We start from the raw sequence: 24,513 nt of genomic DNA on the forward strand, positions 1-24,513 counted from the left end.
TGCTTAACCAACTGAACCACCCAGGAACTCTGCCTCCTAACTTTTTAAATCAACCCTTTACTGAAAAGATTGTCTCTCTTACTCTCTCTCCTCTCTTCTGCCAAGCATTCTGTCAAAACTAAAATGTGCCTTATCAAAAAAATCATTTACCCTGCTACATATATTCTAATTTTTGTAAACATGTACTTTTTCTGTATATGTTAAAGGCAAGGACAATAGCTTTTAGCAGTGTTTATTTTTGTTCGAAGAAACTGATGGAATTGAAGGTTAAATCACCTTCTGATTGCACAGATTAAACAAAAAGTATTACATATTTCAGCTTTACAAAGCATCTTATTGATTTAAAAAGATCCATACTATTGATAAAGTTGATGATGCAACATATATGTAATAAGGAGACTAAAATATTTATTTTACATATCTACAACACATATTCTCATATTCCTAGATCAATCACAAATCATATAGGAAAATATTTAGGTCCATGGAAAAGCTTCAAAACATAAAAAATTAACATTTTGAAAAAAATCACATGAAACCTCATTAAATAATAACATTGACAAATAAATAGTTCATCAGTACTTATTAGCTGCTGCCATGCATTTCTGGCATTCCATTCTAAGCAAGGGTCAGCATGCAGGGTATAATTTCATACTATGAGACTGTCAAAAGCTACGGGGCTGAGTTCTGAAGTGAAATGTCACAATATCTTGCCCTCTTTCAAAGGAAATCACTCATGGCTGCTAAACTCTTCCCACGGAGATTACCAAAAAAAAAAAAAAAGAAAGAAAGAAAAACAAAAAGCACCTTTCTGAAGTGTTACTGTGAAGATTCGTGGCAACTTTTTTTTTAACTTTTTAATTTTGAAGGGGTTTGTTAGGGATGGGAGTGGGGGATGGGTTGGGGTGTGGAGGGTGACGGAGAAGCCATTTTCTGTTTAAAAAGTAATGATTCAGTGATGTATACAGTACCACCAGTCTTTTGAGTACTATGGGGAATTAAAACTGCAGGTTGCCTGGGATTTAAATGCAAATCGCCCTCCTGGATATGCATACATCTTGAAAACTTTGAAAGGGAAAAGCTACCCCAAAGAAGGTCCTGATACTTAGGACAGCTTGGTGGGTTTGATCAAAGCAGAAAGCATATATTTTCAAGTAACAAAATAGCAATGGCAGGCTCGAGTCTTCCAAGCAGTCGAATCTGTAAAGCAGATGGTTACGAGTCAGTCTAGTTGGGAGAGTCTGAGTTCTAACTCAGGCTGTGCTTGCTGGATTTGCTGGCTCTTTTCCGCTCTCTGTGGTGCTGGGCGGGCTTGGCAGGCGACATGCTCTCAAAGTTGTGACTGGACTCGTTGTGCTGTCGAGTGTACCTCTTGCACTTGCAGGCGGTGACCACTGTGATCTTGTAGGTGCGTGTGCTCCCATCTTGGCACTGCAGCTGGATTCTCTGGGTACGCGTTTTGTCATTGACACACCTCCATTCCTGGGAGCTCCTCCTGCTCCAGTACTTGGTTCCATAGCCCCCTCCAATCCAGTTGGGGAGCACCGGCAGGGGCAAGCACTCACCGGCACACACCAGCTCTTTCAGAGGGCTGATGCTGGTGCACTGGCCATCGGAGATGTATTTGGTGGAGCGCAGTTCCCGGCAACCCACTTGAACTCGAGCTGCAGGAAAAAGAAAAGAATGTGCATTAAAGACAAGAAGCAAATCAACACTTGATTAAAAAAAAAAAAAGTAATCTGCAATGACAAAAATTGTATCCAAAGCATAGCAAATTGTTAAATAGAAAGCGAACCCCTATTTTATTTTCACAATGTAAAAATCTGCCTGGGGGGTTATAGAGAGACTTTCATGAAAATGATTGGTTTACATGGCTATACATTTTTTGAAACAAAATAAACTAGGCCTGATTTCTGTTTTCATGGATAATATTCGCTGACTGCTTACTAAAGTATTTGAAAACCCCATTTTTTTTTACTTACTCCCCGGTAAGGCTTAAGCAATTCTTACACTTGTATAAAATATTCACTCTTTAGTAATCTAAAAAATAGCATACTTTAATGTTCTCTTTCTCACAGGTCATATCAGTTAATATCTGCAAGTGCTTTTAATTAGGTTTTTTTTTAATCTACTGGGAAAATGTGGAAAATATTTAAATATTGTGTATAATGCATATGCTCCCTACAATATTTTGTTTCAATTAAAAATTCATCTGCAGAGAATCATACATACATATGTGTACAAAGTCTGACATTTTGCATATCAAACTTAATAACTACATCTTAAACATAAATTCCCAAGCTATCTTTTAAAAACAAATATTAAAATGTTTGAAATGCAAAATGTCACTACAACTCAAAATTTGAAGAATATAAAAGACCCCCAAATCAGGAACGTATGGTTGCCATAACAACTTGGCTACATTTCCATGAATTTTATGGCAGAAAAATGCCTAACATGTCTGATTTACAACTGCGAAAAGAACCATGGTGTTCGTTTCCTGAACATTGGTCATGGCAAACTTTTTATTTAGTTATTTGAATTTGGTGAGGATGTTCTCTAATTGGCTGTTACTGGTTACGTGCCTTCTGTAATTAAAGCAAAAATTAATCTTGAAATATTTGAGTTTTCCTTTCGATTGCTTTGTTATCTAAACTCAAGGAGAATTGCCTGTAACAAACTTGAAAAGAAATCAAAGCTCGTTAGCCAGAAAAAAAGAAAGTTTCTAAGTATAGACTGCCGAAATTCAAAAGATAAAAACTGTAAGAAACACTGAAGTAGCCTTGCACTGAAATGGAAAACCTAAAGCTAATTGGAAGGAGATACTGACTTAGGAGTTATACTTTGTGTCTCTGCCTCAATACTTCTGAGGTGACAGCTGTAGCCTAAAGGGATGTAGTAGTTGTAAAACAACTTCTGTAGATACACATACATCCGTACACAGTGCAGGAGTAAAATGAAAGAGCAAACTAGTGGGCTGGTCAGTGTGCTTGCTCTGCCAGTGTGACTGATTCCAGCTTCCCTTCCTGCATCCGCCTTAGGAATGCACCTGGAAACAACCAGAGATGATTCCGGGTTGCCTAGCTTTTTGTTCCCCTGTGCATAGACGTTCCGCATTTTTACAGTGACAGCTCATTGACAATGCATACCCACCACATTGCTCGGTAATCTAATAATAATCAGATGCTTCCTGTGTACCTAAAAGCAACTCTCTTCATGAAAGTGAAAACACCTTGGTTTTCTTCGAAAGACATTTGTAGGCATATTTGCTTTGACTTTTCAAAGGTCAGAGCTACTTTGAGCTGTTGAATGGAGTTGAAGTGCAGCAAAAGATGTGTGTCAGATTTCCTGTGCACTGTTTCTCTGTGTCTCTCTTAAGACCTGATTGTTAGCATGTGGACTTTTCTTGAAGGGAAGAAGTGAAGCAAAAGTTAGGAGAAAAAAATTTGAATTCCTCTAACTAGTGGTTCATTAGGGTGTCAGCTGAGCAAACAGAAAAGAAAACAAATCCTCGCTGTACAAAATATTGTTGTACTGTTATTATTTTAAATCTCTAAAGTTACAAAAGCTTCCCCAGCCTTTCATAGAAATAAAACAATTACCCAAATCTTGATCTGGTTAAGAAGTAATCATCTTAGAAAAATATGATTCTCCAGTATTTTTAGTTACATCTCTCTTTTACACTGATCATCATCAAAACTCTCAACTATTTCACTGAACATATTTTAGAAATCTGTGTGAGCCATTTTTTTTTCCCGGAAAGCCTGTGATTTCCTATACATACTTTGCTTAGTTATGTTTACACATTTTACCACAATTGTACATGTCCTAAAACACACAGAAAACAACCTAAATTTAAACTATCTAGAACCACACTTTAAAAAAAAATTCTCATTTTGCACACTTCTTAAAAAGCAACAGTTTAATTCCCAGAAACATTTTCTCTTTTGGATGTCTGATAGCACTTAAGTCCACGCCTGCATTATCAAACCACTGTTTTAGTTATATTAACTTTGTAGGGAAGAATGCCAATCTACACATGCAGTAGATTACTCCCAGATTGTTGAGCAAAATATACATGGTTCAGGTTAGTTAGCAATGAAACAATTCTATAGGAATGTGAGTTAATGCTACCAAAAAAGAAAAAAAAAAAAAAAGAAAGAAAGAAAGCCAAATCCAGGCAAGTAAAAGACACTTACTGTTCCGATCCAGTCCAGTGTTACTGAAATGCCTGCCTCCATTTCTGGCTTGATTCATCGTGCTGTTGCTGCTGGGGTATGCTGGAACAGGTTTAACCACATGTGAATAAAGGATTTCTGTGGCATCATTTTTAAAAGCCAAACAGCTTTTCATTAGGATGCATGCAAGGGGAATGAGATAGAAATGAATGGCAGGAGGAAGCATGGTGAGGAGAGGATTTGCTTGGCTGGAGAGCTGGTTAATTCCTTTCCTTCTGCTTCTGCACTGTAACTGTGAAATTCTTCCTCAAGGTTCCCTTTATATATCCAGTGAGGTTTGGCGTTCATTCAGGTGTAAAGTTGTATAGAGCTTCAGAGTGAAAACACAGAGAAGGGGTGGGATCCCTACATGACCCTGCAAAAGAATTTTACCAATGGAAGAGAAGACTACAGAAAAGGAGGAGCTTGGTATACAAATTGCCTGAAATTTCCGAGTTGTGCTTCATCAGTCTCTGGGAGCTGAAGCAGCCGGGCACATTGTATAGCAACTCCAGACTCTCTCCCCTGCCATTTCCTCTCCTGAATCTAGTTCGCATTTGGGTTTAATGTAAATGAGAATACACTCCTGTGCATTTGAAGAGATTTACATTCCCACAGTTGTTCTGTTCTCCCCCCTCAGATTTTAGAGTACTGGAGGGTAAGGGTGGCGAGCCGTTTTGTCCCAGATACTAGGTGGAATTCATGTGAGTTTTGTGGGACTGGCACGGAGCACCTATTAAACGTACTTTGTTTCTCAAGAAGCAAACCAATATGTGTATACTTTTTTCCCTTTAAAGTACAAGGCATACGGAGCTCAGATCTGCCCCCTGGACACACTTAAATAATGCAGCTTTGATCTGCACGAACTGCTGCTCTGCTAGGTAAATTATTGCCAGGGGTTCTGTGTGGAGAATAATGAGCACAGCTCTTTCTGCATTCAAGTAACTACTATCAGTTTTCATCTGAAAAATATGTCACAATCATGAACATTCATGAAAAAAGCCATTTCTGACAGATTATTGCTAAGCAGATTCAAAATAATTTTTGCTAGGTTTTTCATGTGGTGCAGAACGCACGTTCTACCTGTATTTACTAAGTATTTTGTTCGCTGCTTCCTTCGACTCTCCTGCCCACGTAAGAAATTAGAACCTTCCCGAACTTCTGTATCCACATCTGCAACAGATGTGCCATTTGCACGGCGATTCTCCAACGCTTAAAAAAAAATCATGTAATTTCATCTGATTTATGGGACATTTTGATTGGAATAATTACACACCCTGAATCCTCTTTTCAGTTTTAGGTCTATTTTTGCCCTTCGTATGGTTACTAAAATGACCTCATAGCACGGAGATTTGGTATATCATATCTATCTATCTATCCATCCATCCATCCATGTCACCAAGTAGCACTACTGACAATGAGGGATAGATAATTCTTTGTTGTGAGCTGCTGTTCCGAGTGTTTAGCAGCACACCTGGCTTCTACCCTCTAGATGCCATTAGTATAGCCCCACCCCCACCATTATAACAACAAATGTCTCCAGCCTTTGCCAACTATCCCCTGCAGGCCAAAATCACCCTAGTGGAGAACTGCAGTTTATCTCTCTATCTCACTATAAAAAGAAAGTAAAATTAAGAATAAAAGACTAATTATTTAATAATACTAAGAAATTATGAGAGTTTTTTAGAAGAAAAGTTATTATTATGGTTTTGTTGTTTAAAATCAACAACTACTTCTCTTTTAGAGGTATTTATACTGAAATATTCTTTGATGAAATGATATGGTATCTGGAATAAGCTTCAAAAATAGTTTGGTAGGAGGTTAGTTAGAACTGTGGGTGAGGCAAGACGGGCCATGGGTTAATGGTTGTGAGGACTGGATGGTGGATATTCTGTTTATTTACTCTTGTGTATATTCAAAATTCTACATAATCAAAATGTCAAAAACTGCAGTAAAAAAATTCAATTTAATGTGTATGGCTTAATAATAATTAGATCTCTATCTTAAGGTTTTATTTAGTCATTTGTTCTAATATCCTTTCTAAAAAATAAAATACCAGTATATCGTATGCACATGGAGATTATATAACAGGCATCCTCCTAAAATATTAACAGAAGAAGTTTTTAGACTACTTATCAGGGTACTTGATATTAATTACATGAAGTATGTTAATATTAACCGTTGACCAGTAGACCTAAAGGTCTAAAGGAAGTAAGAGGGTCAAAGTAATCTAATCTATTCCCCATTACTATTGTGTGTGTGTGTGTGTGTGTGTGTATGCGACAGAGAGAGAGAGAGAGAGGAGGAGGAGAAGATATTATAATTTGCAGTTTATTATGGTAGGTTAATCATATTGACTGAATTTATTTATAATTGTTAAATCTGCACCTAGAATTCTGCCTGATAATACCTCAGGCAGAAGCAAATTAGGGACAAGAGCAAAAGAGTTGGTGCATGTGGACAGGAAAAATTCTGAGCTCTTAGGTCCAATACATCCCTGGGGACCAAATTAGAAAACTACTTTGATAAAATAGAAAAAAATCATAAATTTGATATTAACAGTTCTTCTGTCCAGTTTAAAACTACTTCATTAGGAATAACCAAAAACTCTAAGATTATGGGTAAAATATTTGATATAATTGATTAAAGAAAGTATTCCCCTGAGAAGCTATGTTCTTTTTCATCTCCAAAACCCTGTATGTACACGTTTCTCCTTCTGTCTGGAAGATCTTCCTTGAATATTTTCCTCATTCCCTTCATTGTAAGCTAATACAGTCTTTCCTTCAAGTCTCACTTTTGGTGGAACTAGGACCAAGGAAACTCCCTTGCTGCCTACCTCCTCAAGTCTGGAGTCAGCACCCCAGCCATTGTACAAGAGTGGTTAATTGCCTGATGGCTTTGAAAGCCTTGTGATTCAAGAATGACTTTTATCTTATGAATAGTGCTGAATAAATGGATAAATCAGTTGTTCAAGAAAAATAGAAGAGGGGCACCAGGGTGGCTCAGTGGGTTAAGCCTCTGCCTTTGACTTGGGTCATGATCTCAGGGTCCTGGGACTGAGCCCTGCATCGGGCTCTCTGCTTGGCGGGGACCCTGCTTCCCCCTCTCTCCCTGCCTGCCTCTCTGCCTACTCTGTCAAATAAATAAATAAATAAAATCTTAAAAAAAAAAAAAGAAAAGAAAAATAGGAAAAACTACCCTTTCACATGCTCAGACACTGGTGAATATTTGTGGCATGCAATCATAAAGATGGCCCCTAATAACCTTCTACTCATTGTATTTACACCCCTAAAGCAATCTGCTCCCCCTGAGTGTGCACTGGACCCAGGGACTAACTGCTAATGAACATAATATAGTAATGAGATGTGAACTCAATGACTGGGTTACCAAAGGACTGTGACTTCAGGCTTCATTACCTGCTCTAGCTCTCTCTCCTGCTTTGCTAGGAACCAACTACCATGATGGAAGCTTTCCTGCGGAGGGTTGCGGCAAGTGGCAAGGAATGGAAGTCTCTTACCAACAAGGGAATGAAGGCTTCAGCCAAACAAACCATGAGGATCTGAATTCTATCAACAACCACATGGGTGAGTCTGAAAGCAAATCTTAAAGCCAGAAAATCTAAATTTGAATCTTATTTCTGCTCTTCATAATCTGTTTGAACTTAGAGTTCCCGACACTAAGTTAGTTGCTTTATGTGTAAAACATGATCACACATACCTACCTCACTGAAGAATAAAAAACATGAAAGTGTCTAGCACAAGACCTGGCCCAGAAGAAATGTGGAAGAAACAGTCACTGAACATGAATTTAAGAGTACTGTTTCTCATTAGAGTCTTTAAATTTAAAAATGAGTTTGGAAAGATTAGAGAGGTCTCCGACAAATACAATTAACTCAATTTAAGGTGGAGAACAAAAGTTAAAAGGAAGGATTGTTTAGCTTGATTAAATAAATAATAAAAAATGTATAAACGTTTTTTGCTTAAAAATAATTAGCCTGACCATTTTTTTTTTTATCTTTGACAGGGGAAGAACCAGAATAAATATAAACAAAATATATTTACTGAAAGCAACAATGAGCTCTATCTGGTCTTCTGTGGATTACTATGTTCAGAGAGTTCCAGTTAGTAAGACAGAGCTTGTTAACTGGCAAAATAGTTGACCATCATTAGTTTAGAAGAAAAATAAAACTACTATAGAAACTTTGAACATAAAAATCCTTAAAAAGAGAATGGATCAACATCTTTTATTCATTTCATATCATTATGTGTTGAGCCAATATTTGTCAAAGACGCTGTAGGCCGGAGTCTGCAAAGCTGAATGAGACATGGAGCTTGCTGCCTCCCCTTTCCCAAAAGCTCCTGTTTAGAAATCCACTAAAGGAATTCCCCTTTAACTTGATCCTTCTGTATGATTTTCTTCCTCTTTCATCACCTTTATTAGTCGTCTCTTTATTTTTATTTTGTTTAAATGTTTTTTGGTGTTATTTATAGAATAAATGTTAACATTCATTGACAATGAAGTGTTCATTCAATGAAGTGTTAACATTCAATGAAGTGTTAACATTCATTGACATAATGCCCAGTGTCACCTGAAATAAAACCCAAGTGGAAATTCCAACTCCAGTGGATGTATTTCTAGATGAACTTCTCAGACTTGGCACCATTGACATTCTGGGCCAAATGATTGTTTGTTACGGGAGCTGTCCTGTGTATTGTAGGGTGTTCAGCAGCATGTCTGGGCTCTGTCTACCAGACACCAACTGCACCTCCCTCACCCAACTGTGAACAACAGAAGTATCTTCAGTCATTGCCAAATATAGTCCTGGTGTGTAAAATAGTCCTGGGTTATAAACTATAGGTCTATACAAATTCTTCTGTAAATGTCCTAAAAATGCCAGCAAGCTACTATTAAGGAAAACCCCCCATGCAAGCTCTAGGGAACAGTTGAAGACATTCGGGGCTTCCATACAATTGTACAAAATAGAGAGAGTACTAAGTCATCCTTCCCACTGGCCTTTGCTACCTCCCACAGTAGGAACCGACGTCCTCACTGTGCATTGATTGCACTCACACAAGTCCTTGAACTCACTGTGACCGAAGCTGGTAGCATATTAAATAGCCTGTCCCCAATAGTGGCAGCTAGAATTAGTTTTGTTCCACAAGACTGATAGTTGTTCTAAAACCCTATATTACCTGGCAGCTTGTTAGATATGCAAATTCTGGGCCTGACCTCAGGCCCTGAGTTAGAATCTTCTGGCACAGAACCCAGTAGTCTGTGTTCTAACAAACTCTCTTTATCATTGTAATACATGCTAAAGTTTGAGATGCAGTGCTCTAGAAACACCTGTCCTCTATCCCCTTGGTCTCCATTACAGTTGACTAATCTGTTTAACTAGGACTCTTCTCCCGATTCTTCCAGTCTGCACAGCCTGATGGCAGCCAGACCCTAAAGCTTAACTCAGTTGGCCAAAACCTGAACCCATTTTCTTTTCTTGTATTTATTTCTCCCTAGGGTCTGGATACTCTCCATGTCTTCCAGTGACTGATAAAAATGCTTTGTTCCATGGAGATGGACATGACAGTTACTACCTACAGTGATAGCCTCACTCATTAGAAACTTTGGCAGCCACATCTGATTCTCATAGAGATCAGTGTTGACCCAGATTGAGGCAAGATTCTTTGATCACTGTGCTTTTGACTGTTGCCCACCAACCTCAGGAGCATTCCACGTCCTCCTCCATTCCAGGAGCCACATCAGGCTCCTAGCCCTGGCAGCCCACGGTATGGCTTCACTCTTTCCGGGGGAATCTCTTATTCAGGTACTAACAGGCCTCCTGGCAGAGCCTAAATTGGTTAGGTCCTTCCATCACTAGTAGTGACGTAGTAGTTTGTAGTTCCTTGGTATGTCAGAAAACTGGAGAACAAAAAGAATGTAGTAGAAAAGTTGGCTCAACACCCCTGCAGTCTTTTCTGGGAAATTAAGGTGCTGCAGAAATGTCTGATTTCAATTCTGATCTACTTTTTAAATGTTTTAATTTAATTTTTAATTTTTTTCAATTCTGATATTTTTAATGAAGTAATTTGCTTCTAAGTTACATACAGATGGGAGCTGCGGTGTAAGGGGCCATACAACTGGATCCAAGGGAATGTGGTAGGGAACATGGCAAATGAGCGGGACTACATTGATTGGAAAGGTAGATTGGAGCAGGTCATTGACTACAATCCTGCTTTGCCGGTTTGAAAGTTTGGATATAATTTGGTAGACAATGGAGAACCAACGAAGGATGTGTATGGTATGTGTATGTTTATTTTTATTTTCACAAAGTAAAAACACCATGTAACTTATTACACCCAGGTAACATGACCGAATATTTCCGGTACCCAGAAGTTCCCTTTCTGTCCCCTTTCCTAGTAACCACTTCCTTCCTTCATGCTAAAATAAATGACTGTCCTGATTTCTGAAACCAGTTATTAATTTTGTCTATTTAAGTATTCTATATAAAAATGACTTTTATCCTTGTTGTGTACTATCACATTGCATAGACAGCGACAATTTATTTATCCAGTTTAGACTGGATTGATTCTAGCTTGTGGATGTCAGGAATAAAATTGCTATGAACATTCTTGTACCTGTCTTTTGATACATCCATGGATATACAATTTTGTTAGATATAAATCTGGTCATGAAATGGATGAGAGGATGTTGTATATTCAGCTTTAGTAGATAATAATAAAGAGTTTCCCCAAGTGATCTCATTAACTGCAATGTCCACTAGCCCTGGGAAGCAGGGGAAGGCCAAGGCCAGCACTGTTTCAGGACACTGAATCTAGCTACAGTGTAGGAGATGGGTTAGGTAGAGTTACGCTGGAACACAGGAAGGGGGCACATTATTTCAAGAACTCAGGTGAAAAATAAAATCCTGAGCTTGGAAGGGAAAAGGAAAGGATAGGACAGAGGTTAAAGACACTGAGGAGGTAGGTTTGTAGGTGTTGGAAATGAAGACAAAGGCAAAAACAAAGTCTTAAAGCTGGGTGACCAGGAAGACTGAGGTGAACTGAGGGAACCAGGATTGGGAGAGTTTAGAGTTTAATAATGAGTTTAGCCTGGGTTAAGATGAGGTTAGGGTGTTGGTCAGAAGCCAAGGGAAATCATCTAAGAGACACTATAATCAGAACTCAAGAAATCATCTAAGAAACAACTAGAATCAGAGCTCAAGAAATCTGTCCAGCGATTGACAGTAAAGTAGGGTGTTTTCTTAGAGTATAATGATAGAACTTGGCTTAGAAATCTTTTGTCAAGTAGCACTAAGACTTTAATTTACATATCCACTGTCATCTAGTCCTGCCCCTAGGTTTTTTTTTTTAAGTCTAATTCCTTACTTTTAGTAATTCTCAAGTAGTATGAACTACTGTGTAGATATATTTCCACAAGTTTATAAAACCTACGCCTTGTGTTTTATGTGAAACCATAAATAATAAACATCTCTCAACATCCCCTTTTTTTATTGCCTAGATAGTCACTGGCTTAGTTCAAGGTTTCATCATTATTTGCCTGGGCTGCTGTCCCTAACTTTTTCAATGATCTCTTGTCTTCCATTCTTAATCACATTAAAATGCAGTCTCCATAAGAAGATCCAGCAGAATCTTTTAAAAATGTGTATCTGAATATCTCATTTAAAAATCTTAGTTGATGGGCCGCCTGGGTGACTCAGTCAGTTTTTGGCTCTGGTCATGATTCCAGAGTCCTGGGATTGACCCTGTGTCAGGGCTCCTTGCTCAGCAAGGAGCCTGTTTCCTCCCTCTCCCTCTGCCTCTCACCCCTATCACTCTCATTCTCTCTCAATTTCTCTCAAATAAATAAATTAATTAATTAAAATAAATTAAAAAGTTAGTTGATCCTTTTCCTTGCAGAACGAACACCTTCATGAGCCAGCTACTCTTTCTTATCATTCCTTACTCATGTTTTATGCTTTTTTAAAAAATCACTTTATTTATTTGAAATAGAGTGAGAGAGAGAGAACACAACCAGGGCAGAGGGGCAGAGGGAGAGGCAGAAGGAGGCTCTCTGCTGAGCAGGGAGCCCCATCTGGGTCTTGATGCTGGGCTCTATCCCAGGACTATGGGATCATGACCTGAGCCAAGGCAAATGCTTAACTGACTGAGCCACCCAGGAGCCCCCTATTTTATGCTCCTATTTCATAGTTTCTCATGCTTACCATTTTATTTCATGCCTTTATGCCAATCATTCCTGCAAATATACTTTCCATTATTCAAAATTCTATTCTTGGAAATCTTTCTCGAATATATATACTAAGTTAACAAATAATAAGAAACAAAAGAAAGGCCAATTGGGGGGAAAGGAAGCTTTTCTGAACATGTGGGAGATGGGTCACTGAGAATTATGTATTACAATTCAAAATAATATAAAGACATTTATTTTAATCACAGTAAAATCATGGGATTTACTTTTCCTACCCTAATAGACAGCACAATGCATTTAAGATTAGTAAAATTATTTAAAGTATAATAATGTATTAAAGTAGAGAAAATAATATATGCAGATTTTAGCACAGAACATTATTTAATTTGTGAAACTTGAAAGAGAATGCTGCTCTACATTTTTAAATTCTCTGAATAAGCATCCTTCTTAATGTTCTCATGCCATTAACAAGAAAATTAACCTGATTACTTCTAAGGTTTAAGCTTATTGAAATATACATTGAACAAATACAAAAATTATTCTATTATGGAAAAGAATTACATCACCAGATTTCTACTTTTTTTGAGATTTCTACCTTTTTAAAAACTGGGGTTATAAAATTCTGAAAAGACACATGCATGTTGTTAAAAATGTCAGTAGTTCATCAAGTAGGGCAAAATCTACTTCTTTCCATTTCTCCTCCAACCCCACTGCCCACAAATAATCACTGTGAAAGTTTTCTTGTGATGTTTACCAACATTGTCTGCATTTACAACCACATTTAGGTCAATGTATGTGTGTGTGTATACACACACACATATATTTTTAACTTTTGTCGTAAAGACTGGATGATGCTATACAGTTCTCAAATTACATTGTATATTTAAGGACCTATGTTGGACATCTTCATATATCAGAACATATGCACTTGTATATGTTTCTTTTGAACCCTAGCATTGGATGGGCTATATGGATGTGACATAAACTATCAATTAATTTTCTACTGATAAAATATTTAAACTGTTTTAGAGTAAAACAGTTTATATATGGGGCAGGATATTTATTCTGGACAATTATTTAGCCCCTGTTTTCCCCTTTTCCTTCATCCAAACAGTTGAGGAAGGGGTAGAATTGGGAGTGAAGGAGTGGGGTTGGGTAAGTGTGCTTCACGAAGGACCAGAAGCCAAGCCCTACTCTCTGACCCAAAGCAGAAGGTGGTTAGTCTTCAGAAAGGCATGACAACCACATTTTTTAGAGATTCCAGTAGGGTGTGTAATTCCAGAGCCTCTGCACCTGAAGGGAGCATGTAGCCTGGACATGAATAACTTGGTAGTAACCACTGAGAAATGACTGCTGATGATCAGTGCCTAGAGGACCCTCCCTAGTGGCCTTGGCCTTATGGAGGAAACTCTGCAAAGCCCTTGATGAGGCACAAGAGAAGGAAAGAAAAGAACATGAAGGTCAGAGTTCTAAATTAAATTGATTTAAAAGTATAAAGAAATGCATACCTATTTTTCTGTATTAGGTGTATATTTTCACACATCTAACCTCCTACCCTGGAATTCATACCATCTTCATAAACATTTGCAATTTCCAAAATACTAAGTTATTTTATATATTTTGATATTTTTCAACTCGCAATTCTGGAGACTTTTTATCCCTAAGAGGATCGTTTCTTTTCACTGATCCAAGAGAAAATTCCCATTTGAAATAGTGCTCTTTTATCTTGACATAGTTACATATGGAATTTTGTGATACCCATTTGCTCTCTTTTTTTTTTTTTTAAGATTTTATTTATTTATTTGACAGATATCACGAGTAGGCAGAGAGGCAAGCAGAGAGAGAGAGGAGGAAGCAGGCTCTCTGCAGAGCAGAGAGCCCGATGCGGGCCTCGATCCCAGGACCCTGGGATCATGACCCGAGCCGAAGGCAGAGGCTTTAACCCACTGAGCCACCCAGGCGCCCCCCATTTGCTCTCTTAAAATATAATTCCAACAACAATAAACCATGCCTTTACTACTTTAAGGATCTATTATATCACTCTGATTTCACACTGACATCAGGCATAGTTTGGAACACATAATATGAAAAGAAAAGATTTAATAGTTTATTTTGAAAAGAAAAAATAATTTCTTTATGGAAAAGCCATGCCTGCATTATGACCCTTAATTTTTTGTTTGCCATTGCTTTTACCTTTAATTGCTACTTATGCAATCTTTATTGAAGGCTTTAGCCTGGGTTAAGGTTGGCAAAAGATTAAGTCAATTAAAAATCTCATGGAAACAATTTAACCATTATTCTCTGATTAAGCAGCATTGATTAAAATTGCTTTCAACAAGGAAAGACAGAGAAGATCCTTAAAATGTCTTATGGCTTAGAATTTTATTATGTCAACTGAGTTGCGATTGCCTTCAGGTCTAATTCTGCAGCCTGTTTATATAGCAGTTGGGGGCTGTTGGCCTGACAGTGCTTGGAGAGACAAGGCTCCTCTGACAAACGGCCAAAGAAAGAACTTAGAACAGGCTGGGGAAAAGTCCACTCCTGCCAGGACATTGCAAGCTGCTTAGTGGCCATCTGAATGTCCTGCTGGGGTTGTTGCCATACTTGGTAGTCCCGGGAGTCTGGCTAGCCTCAGAAGTTCAGCAAAACAAAATACAACTGTGCACAGCCACGCCCTGGGGTGACTGTCTCCGAATACCATGGAAGTCGGAGGCTGAGGCACTTGAAAGACTCGCATCCCTGCAGATCAAATCTTCCTAAGATTGAGCCTTGAAAGGCAACCCTTAAGCACATAAATGTTGTCATTTACAGCGCCGTTTCAGTGCTGTTTTACCTTTCCAATTATAAAGGTGGCTAATGCACGTGATAATTACAGTTCCTTAAAATTTATTCACTCTGGAGTCGATCAGCTCAGAAATGTTGGCACTGTTTCAGTGTTCCTCTAACAACTGCTTGCCAAACCACTCTTTGATCCAGTGAAATCATCCTATGATTCAAAACAAGGCCTACAGCCTTTCAAGAACTCACATCTCCAGTCCTCGTCTTATTGCCCAACCTCCCCATGCTCGACCCAAAAACTGATTTTCCCTTATCAATGCCAAAGGGATGAGTTATTTTTTTTTCTCCCCCATGAGATTTATAATCTGCTTTCTTTGTTCCCCTTCATTTATCGCTGTAGCTAACACAGACTGAGTGCTTGTGATGAACGAGAGATTGTGGCTTGCCCTGCAGTGATAGAACGAAGCTACCTCCCCTCCATTCATGGTGCAAGATAAAGACAGTCATACATTTAATTACAGTGAGGAGCGAAGTCAGGGGAGGAGAGAATCAAAGACTAGAAGTAGAGCTCAAAGCCACTGGCGAGGACCGGGAAGATTCCCAGGACAGTGAATTCTGAGTGAAGTACGGAAGATAAATAGAAGCAGGCAAAAGAAAAAGCAAGTAAGTTGCAGTATTCTAGACAGAAGAAATAGTGTGTGCACAAAGGTCTGGCAGTGAGACAGAGTACAGCGCGTTTTCGAAACTAAAACTGTCTTGCTTGGCTTGAAAAGCCTCCCATGGGTGAGTTAGAAGAGAGGCAGGAGAAAGAAGCACCTCAAGAGTATGATCAACCCTATTTTGTCAGCCTCAGGAGTGTGACTCCTATTCTAAAGTCCGTGTGGGGGCGCCTGGGTGGCTCATTGGTTAAGCGTCTGCCTTCAGCTCAGGTCATGATCTCAGGGTCCTGGGGTCGAGCCCCGCATTGGGCTCCCTGCTCAGTAGGGAGTCTGCTTCTCCTCCTGCCTCTGTGCTCTCTCTCTCTGTCAAATAAATAAGTAAAGTCTTTAAAAAAAAATAATAAAGTCAGTGTGGACCCCTAGAAGAATTTGGAGCAAAGAAATGACATCAACTGGCTTGGGGTTTTAGATAGATAACTCTGAGGGATTGTAGAAGAATTTTAAATTCAGAAATATTTAGCATAGGGTGAACACATCTCAAAGCAAACGGAGGACTGAGGAGGGAAGAAGCCAGGCTTGGAATCAGGGCTGGGCCAAACCAGACGGTTCAACCATCACCTCTGTGGGTCAGTACTACCATAAAGAAGGAAAAACTAACAAGGAAAAACAGAAAAGGACAGGGAAATGAGGGAAATAACGGAATGGGAGAACTGGAGAGAGAGAAAAGGAGACCAAGAAGGGGAGAAAATAGAGGTGATATGGGAGAAACTCTTGCTACATAAATCATAGCTTTCCTCTTGGGGACGGAAGAGGGAAAGGGTGGGCAGAGTCAGGATATTTCAATAGTGTTCTTTTTTCTTCAAAAAGACACAAATTATTTTCTTTAAAAAAAAACCACTTTATTGAGGATGATTGACATTTTAAAATGCTGTATATAGGTAACATATACAATGTGACAATTTGCAGAGAAGTGCGCACCTATGAGACTATCACCATGGTCAAGGCCATACACTTATCTGTCACCTCCCAAAGTCTCCTCCCACCTCCTTTATTTTTTAAGTTTTTGCCCACGTATTCTGTTTATTTCTGTCCTTGCATCAGGTTTTAGGGTTTTCACACATTGATCTATGTGTTTTTTTTAAGTGTCGTCATAATCCTATTTTAAGTTTTAGACCGCTGTTGAAATGAGTTTCTTACAATGTGATTGAAAAGCTATAGAATTTGATCATTGATCTTGTGACTGACCACAGTACTGATACTGTTTAATACTTTTGTAGTTGACTCAGTATTTCCTGGTAATCACATCATCTGACAATCATGATAACTTTGTTTTTGTCTTTTTGATATTTTATATTTCTTCCCATCATATATTGGTATTTTCCTTCTGGTTAAAACTTTGCACTAGCGTTAACTTAAAGCAGCGATGATGAGGAATCTTATACTGTTCCTGACTTAACCTGGAAACTCTAGTATTTCACCCTTAACATTCCTGCATGTAGTTGTATTTCAAACAGACATTTTTTAATTGTCTCTAATTCTTTGATAATTTGAATACACTGAAGAAAATATCTTTGAGCATAAGTATTTGTATTTCTTATTGTTTCCTTAAAATAGGTTCCATGATGTTCAGGACCTGATGCCCAATGGTTTCCAGAGCTTCATGTACAAACTTAACCTGTGGTGCAGAAGTTCCACCTTTAAAAGTCTTTAGCATTGCCAATTTTTAAAATCCCAGATATTTAATTGATAAAGAATATTTTAAAATTTAATGGGGAAGAAATACTACATGTTTTCATTTCTTTGCTCAAAGCGCTTCTTTTGCACTTAGAGCTTTTTTTTCATTGATTAATTGGCTATTTTAAATTATTTTCCAAATTATTCCATATTTTTATTTGGTTTAAGTTCTGAAAGTATAATAAAAAGAATGACTCCTATATTATTGTATGTGCCCATTTTAGCACGTTTGTGAATCATTATTCACAAAATAATGTCACTCATCAAAAATATTCTATTGGTATATATCAACCATATGCAGAAGTGCCCATTTCTTTCAATCCATCCTAAAACTGAGAAGAATAATTTTTTACTGAATTGCCAATTTAATAGGTAAAAATTGTGTATCTTAAATATCACATTTTCATCTCTGAAACTCAATGAATGGGACCATTTTTCATGTTTGGCATCAGCTTTTTTTCTCGATAACTTGCCTCTTCATTTTTTTTTTTTTTTTAAAGATTTTATTTATTTATTTGACAGAGAGAGAGAGATCACACGTAGGCAGAGAGGCAGGCAGAGAGAGGAGGAAGCAGGCTCACTGCTGAGCAGAGAGCCCGATGCGGGGCTCGATCCCAGGACTCTGGGATCATGACCTGAGCCGAAGGCAGAGGCTTAACCCACTGAGCCACCCAGGCACCCCTGCCTCTTCATTTTTAAATTGTATTTACTTTATTCTTTTCATGTATTTGTGAAAGGTTTTTACCTGTGAACTTATTAATGCTTTATCATGAATAGAAAGTATTTTTTCAATTTTTTCCTTTGCCGTTTAATCGTGCTGATGGTTTTACTTGTTCATTGTTCTGAGCAGTCCTGGGCGCCATCTTGGGCTTCAGCTCCTCTCCTATTCCAGCCACTGTTATGGGATCCAGTTCCCTGCTGACCACACCCAGCTTCCCCTGGGTACAGCCCGAGGGCGTTCACCTGAAACCCCTTGTCCCAAACCTCTTGTTTCCTGCTCTGGGCTCCACTACTACTTCACAATAGTGGATCCCCAGAAACGCACTCTCATTTTTGCAACCTCAAAATGTGGAGGAATCTATAATCTCAGGTTACTGCCACCTTTGATGAAGGAGGTCTGGGAGCAGTGGAACTTTTTCCTTTTACCTTCAAGTGGATATTTGGAGTCTTCTCAGAATATCTCCAGGGATAGAGTAATCCAACACGTAGAGGATAGCAAACTGGGTTATGTAAGCTTGCACTGACTTTTTCCGCTGATCTATATTCCTTCTTCTGTCACTCATTCCTGCTGTCTGGGATCACATTTCCAGATGAACTACCCACACATGGATCTTAGACTGGTCTTAGACTCTGCTTAAAGGCCATTTCCATTGGGCAATCATATATGATTTTTGCATATAAGATTTAATCTCTGTGTATGGGCAGAGGTATATATGATCACATATATAATTCATTTATTTTATGGTTTTTGACTTTATCATCAAGCTTATAGAGGCTTTCCCTATCACCAGAGTTAGATAAACATATATGTACATTTTATTTCTTTGTGATTCACAGACTTTATTATGAAAGGTTTATTTGGGATAGGGTGCAAGGAGTGATATTTTTTGTTATGTTCCTCCCTGCCCAGAAAAAAAATTTTTTAAAGATTTATTTATTTACTTCAGAGACAGAGAGAGAGCATGCAAGCAGAGGGAGAGGGAGAGAGAAGATCTCAGGCAGACTCCCCACTGAGTGTAGAGCCCTAATCAGGGCTCAATCCCAGCACCCTGAGATCATGACCTGAGCTGAAACCAAGAGTTGGGACACTTAACCCACTGAGCCACTCAGGCACCCCTCTGGAAAAAAAATTTTTTTAAAGTAAATTATTTTTTTAAAGATTTTATTTATTTATTTGACAGGCAGAGATCACAATCAGGCAGAGAGGCAGGCAGAGAGAGGGGGGGAAGCAGGCTCCCTGCTGAGCAGAGAGCCTGATGTGGGGCTCGATCCCAGGACCCCGGAATCATGACCTGAACCAAAGGCAAAGGCTTTAACCCACTGAGCCACCCAGGCGCCCCTAAGTAAATTTTTAAATAAAGTCTACTGAACACCTAAATTTTCCATGGATTTTGTCTCTTAACATTTCAGAGTTTCAGGAGCATTACAGATTAATCAGAAGAGACTAAGCCTCATATTCCTACTCTTCTTCACACATACCATAAGTATGATTTAATTAGCCAACTATCCATAAATGCAAAGCTCCACAGAACAGGAGCAGATGCACTAGATCTGCGTGCTTTTTCTTGGTTTCCACACTGGACTCATGGCTGCAGGTGACCCTCCACCCAGAGGCTTGTCATAGCAGAGTGAACAGCCCACCTCCAGCTTTTCTATGAGTCTATATATTTGGGGATTATAGCCTCATCCCAGAAGATCTTACATCAACAACCTAATTGCTTCCATTGATGGACATTTTTATGAGGCATTAAATTATCCAGGTTTTCTTTCTTTCTTTCTTTCTTTTTTTTTTAGAAACCCGATTATCAGTGAGTCTCCCAGACAGTATCCTGATATTCACAAATTATATCATTGCCTTCACTTTCCGAGTATCTCAAAAAACAAAACTGCTGTCCCACAGCTGTGCACTAAATATTTAGCTGAGCAGGAAGTTGTTTTGGCCTTCAGATCTGTGTCATTGAACTTTCCTTCTCTCCCTATGACAGTACTCCCAGGGATCACTGAGGCTTTTAAAATATGTTTTAATACCCGACAGAGAAAATTCCTTCTCATTCTTCTCCTTTTTCCACAATTTGTTGGCTCTAGTTTGCTTAGTCTTCCAGTTAAGCTTTAAAATTGCTTTGTCAAGTTGTCCCCAAAATATGGCAGACACAGGGATGGAACCACACACTGCCCCACCCCTCGCACCCCGCCGGCTGCCCTTTCAAGGATGGGCTTGTTGCCCACCTGTGAGGACTGCGTAGACTCCTTCCAGCTGGCAGCCAACGCCTCTGGGGCCTCAACCTTCCAGAGCCCACTTCCTTTGGGTAACTGGCAGAAGAACTAACTGTCAAAAGTTCCGAAACAGCCAAAGTGAAACCCATGAAGCAACGAAGTAGGAATTAGTGAAATTTTGTTGCGCACACACTGAAAAGACATTTTGCCAAGGAGGAGCACTCAAACCAAAATGCAGAATAAGCCTTGGGGCTATTTTGTTATAAAGCAGCTTGCATAGTGAGGAAGCAGTGACTTTGTTTTTCACAGCCATTGGTTAGAATAATTAGAATTTTCTTAAATGATAGGAATTGGTCAGAGGTAACCTCGTATCGGCCCGAGAAGCAGTGTAAGTTTTGCTTTTTGATTTTCAGAGGCATCAGCAAGAAGTAGCCTAGGTCACGTTAGTCTTGGAACATAGGCTAAATGAAGCTTTGTTTGTGAGACCACACTGGTTTCGTCTGCTCAGGGAATTTTCAAGGTTGGTCTCTGTTTTTATTTTAATGGTTCTCCCCTTTTTGGCAGGCTGAGAATATGACCAACCAGAACAGCATTAATGGTTGTTCTTGGTCAGCACCCTGGATGTCACCAGGCTGAGGAGGCCATATTTGCTGTTTCCATCGTTGAGTCATCAGACCGGAGGGCCATGTAGTCACCATCTTCATCATTTATGTGGTTATTGTTGATTTCATCCAGTTGTTCAGTCCTGATGGATACCATTTGGTGTGTAAGCTGCTGCCAACAGACATTTAAAGCCCCCAAGAGTATACAACACACCAGAGAGGTTAATATGATGACTCTAAGAACAACAGCCAGGGATTAAAAAATTCCCCAGAGCAGAGATTCCCAGGAGCCAAGATTTAAACAATCAAATAACTCAAATGAATTGTGATTTTTAAGTGTTATTTACATCGGCACAACATGATATATTAGCAATTGTACATCCTCATGATTACTTGGAACAGAATGAATATGAGGATATTTTCCTTTAAGGGACAGAGTTGTAGATGAGCTTCTACGTAGATTAGGCCTCTATATAATGTGAACAATCAGGTGCTTTAACGAGATACTTTTCCACGGAAACAAAAGAAAAACAAAGGTTAATAGTTTGAACAGATTAAAAGTTCTGTTTCTGACTTTGGACAGCACCTGCTTGAGAAAATGTCTAGATCTCAGAAAATTTCAAAGCATCTTCAGATGGAGTGAAGGCAAACAGTGACCATCAGACAGATTTCCCTAGTTTGCAGTATGAATATCTCTGGTGATCTTATTAAGTAGCCACATAGCAACAGGCATGAAGATTGTCCACACATAACTATTGTGCTGATTTCTCTAAATTTTTTTTTATCAGACTATCTAGGTTTACCTTGCATGGCTACAGGAAAATGACAATTTTATTTTAATAGGGATTCCAAATAAAAGAGTGGGAGAAAGTTCCAAATGTTAGTTTGGAAAGTTCCAGGCAAATATTAGAGGAAATCCTAGGAATTTAGGATTCAGTCCTGTTTACAGGTAGAAAGCAAAACCTCAAAGTCAATTAAGAGTGCTACAATCTGACATCCACAAAAGGGTATTACTGAGACATAATTATCCTTCTCTTTATAATCATCTTCATTTCTATCAAAGATAACCCTAGTAAAACTGATTTGTTTGCAAATTCAGTGTAGTTTCAATAAACTTTGCTTAAGTATTTACATAAATACAACAAGAACAGTGATTGATCATGTGGGAACTTTTAAATCTGTGTTGCTGGAACTTTTCATAAGGCATCTCAGATGGGACTCTCAAATGCCTCTTTAGGCTAGGAATCCAAGCCAAGGACTTGTCCAATTGTGTCTTGTTACAAGGAAAACAGATGCTTATCGAATTTATGCAAATACATATATTGTCATGAAAATAAGAATATTTAATAAGGATTTCTGAATTCTGGAAGGATCAGGTAGGGAGAAAAAGATAAATACTTTAACTTTGGTTGCAAAGATACTTTACCAAATTACAGGAAGTTACAGATAGTTTAAAAGAGAATAGAAAAAGCAGTACTTTTTTTTTTTAATTTTTTATTTTTTCAGCGTAACGGTATTCATTATTTTTGCACCACACCAAGTGCTCCAGGCAATCCGTGCCCTCTACGATACCCACCACCTGGATCCCCCAGCCTCCCACACCTGCCCCTTCAAAACCCTCAGATTGTTTTTCAGAGTCCATAGTCTCTCATGGTTCACCTCCCCTTCCAATTTCCCTCAACTCCCTTCTCCTCTCCATCTCCCCTTGTCCTCCATGCTATTTGTTATGCTCCACAAATAAGTGAAACCATATGATAATTGACTCTCTCTGCTTGACTCGTTTCACTCAGCATAATCTCTTCCAGTCCCGTCCATGTTGCTACAAAAGTTGGGTATTCATCCTTTCTGATGGAGGCATAATACTCCATAGTGTATATGGACCACATCTTCCTTATCCATTCGTCCGTTGAAGGGCATCTTGGTTCTTTCCACAGTTTGGCAACCGTGGCCATTGCTGCTATAAACATTGGGGTACAGATGGCCCTTCTTTTCACTACATCTGTATGAAAAAGCAGTATTTTAAGTCTGGAAAGAAAAGCACTAATGAGCCAGTAATGTTTTAAATGAAGAAGTCATAAAATTTGTAACATTTTCATCAGTTCATTCATCTTACGTAGTTAATTCTTGTTTTGCTTCATCTTCAATTAGCAGCTTTATAAATCAATCAGTTTTCCATTAGCGTTTTAGAAATTCTCTAACCAGTTCAGTGGAATGAACTTAAAGTTCTCGGAATCTTCTATTTTACGGTACTGGTCAGGCTCTTTTCCAGGAACTTCTTCGAAGATGAAGCATTTTATCAGAAGCACATTTGCAAAAGTAACAGAGTAAAACAATAACTGTAAATGGCAAAAGACTTACAAAAGACTCACACATAGACTTGGTTAAAGATCTGCTGAGAGTTTACACACACATACACACACACACAAATGATGCAATTGACAAATATTTCTATGACATACATTTTTAAATTATGACTGATAACACTATATTAGAACATAACAGATTTTTTAGGAATTTTATATAATTTATGAATTACTTACTTTAATGATATATATATCCCATATATATAATCTAAGAAGATCAAACAATGCTTTTTTTGAAACTACACTGAATTTCTTTTTAAAGTCTTTCCTGGTTCTCTTGTGTCTGTTGCTATTACTGGTTTCTTTATTATGAATAGGACTTTTTCATTTTATTTTCTATGTGATCCATAACATTATAAATTAACTTATAAATAATATTATGTATGTCATAAAGCATTTTTAATTGTAACTTTTCTGGATTCACTTACAAAGTATGCTCATTTCTAAATCATTGCCTACAGGGTACCTGGGTAGCTCATTCAGTCAGGCACCTGCCTTTGGCTCAAGTCATGATCCCGGGGTCCTGGCATTGAGCCCCACATCAGGCTCCCTGCTCAGTGGAAAGTTGGCTTCTTCCTCCTTCTGCTCCTTTCCCCTACTTGTGCTCTCTCTCTCTCAAATAAATAAATAAAATCTTAAAAAAAAATTGCCCACATTTTTCCTATCAAGCTTCATCTTTTCCTTCATCATAAATGTTATCTGGCTTAATGAAATTGTAACTGTGGTATATCAAAAAGATTTCATTCCAGGGAACCTGGGTGGTTCAATCAGTTGAGCAGCTACCTTTGCCTCGGGTTGTGATCCTGGGGTTCTGGGATCGAGCCCCACATGGGGTTCCATGCCTGGTGGGAGCCTGTTTTCTCCCACTTCCCCTGCTTGTGCTCCCTTTCCTGCTGTGTGTGTCTCTCTCTGTCACGTAAATAAATAAAATCTTTAAAATTAAAAAAAAATATATTTCATTCCAGTGTGCCACATTTAGGGATAATCTCAATAAGAATAGCATCTACTGAGTGCCTCTAATGCATCA

General features: G+C 38.5%; 1 protein-coding gene across 1 annotated transcript; it reads right to left on the bottom strand.

Moving 5' to 3' along the window:
• Positions 1-843: 843 nt before the first annotated feature.
• Positions 844-4,608, bottom strand: LOC111147437 (sclerostin domain containing 1). The gene is made up of 2 exons (XM_022503444.1): positions 4,200-4,608; positions 844-1,664 (listed from the first exon to the last, which is right to left on the bottom strand). Exons 1-2 carry the CDS (start codon positions 4,402-4,404, stop codon positions 1,249-1,251), a joined length of 621 nt encoding a protein of 206 aa, XP_022359152.1. The 5' UTR covers positions 4,405-4,608; the 3' UTR covers positions 844-1,248.
• Positions 4,609-24,513: the final 19,905 nt, after the last annotated feature.

The sequence above is a fragment of the Enhydra lutris genome, unplaced genomic scaffold, assembly GCF_002288905.1.
Source record: "Enhydra lutris kenyoni isolate GAN:26980312 unplaced genomic scaffold, ASM228890v2 scaffoldscaffold16, whole genome shotgun sequence".
Classification (NCBI taxonomy): Eukaryota; Metazoa; Chordata; class Mammalia; order Carnivora; family Mustelidae; genus Enhydra; species Enhydra lutris.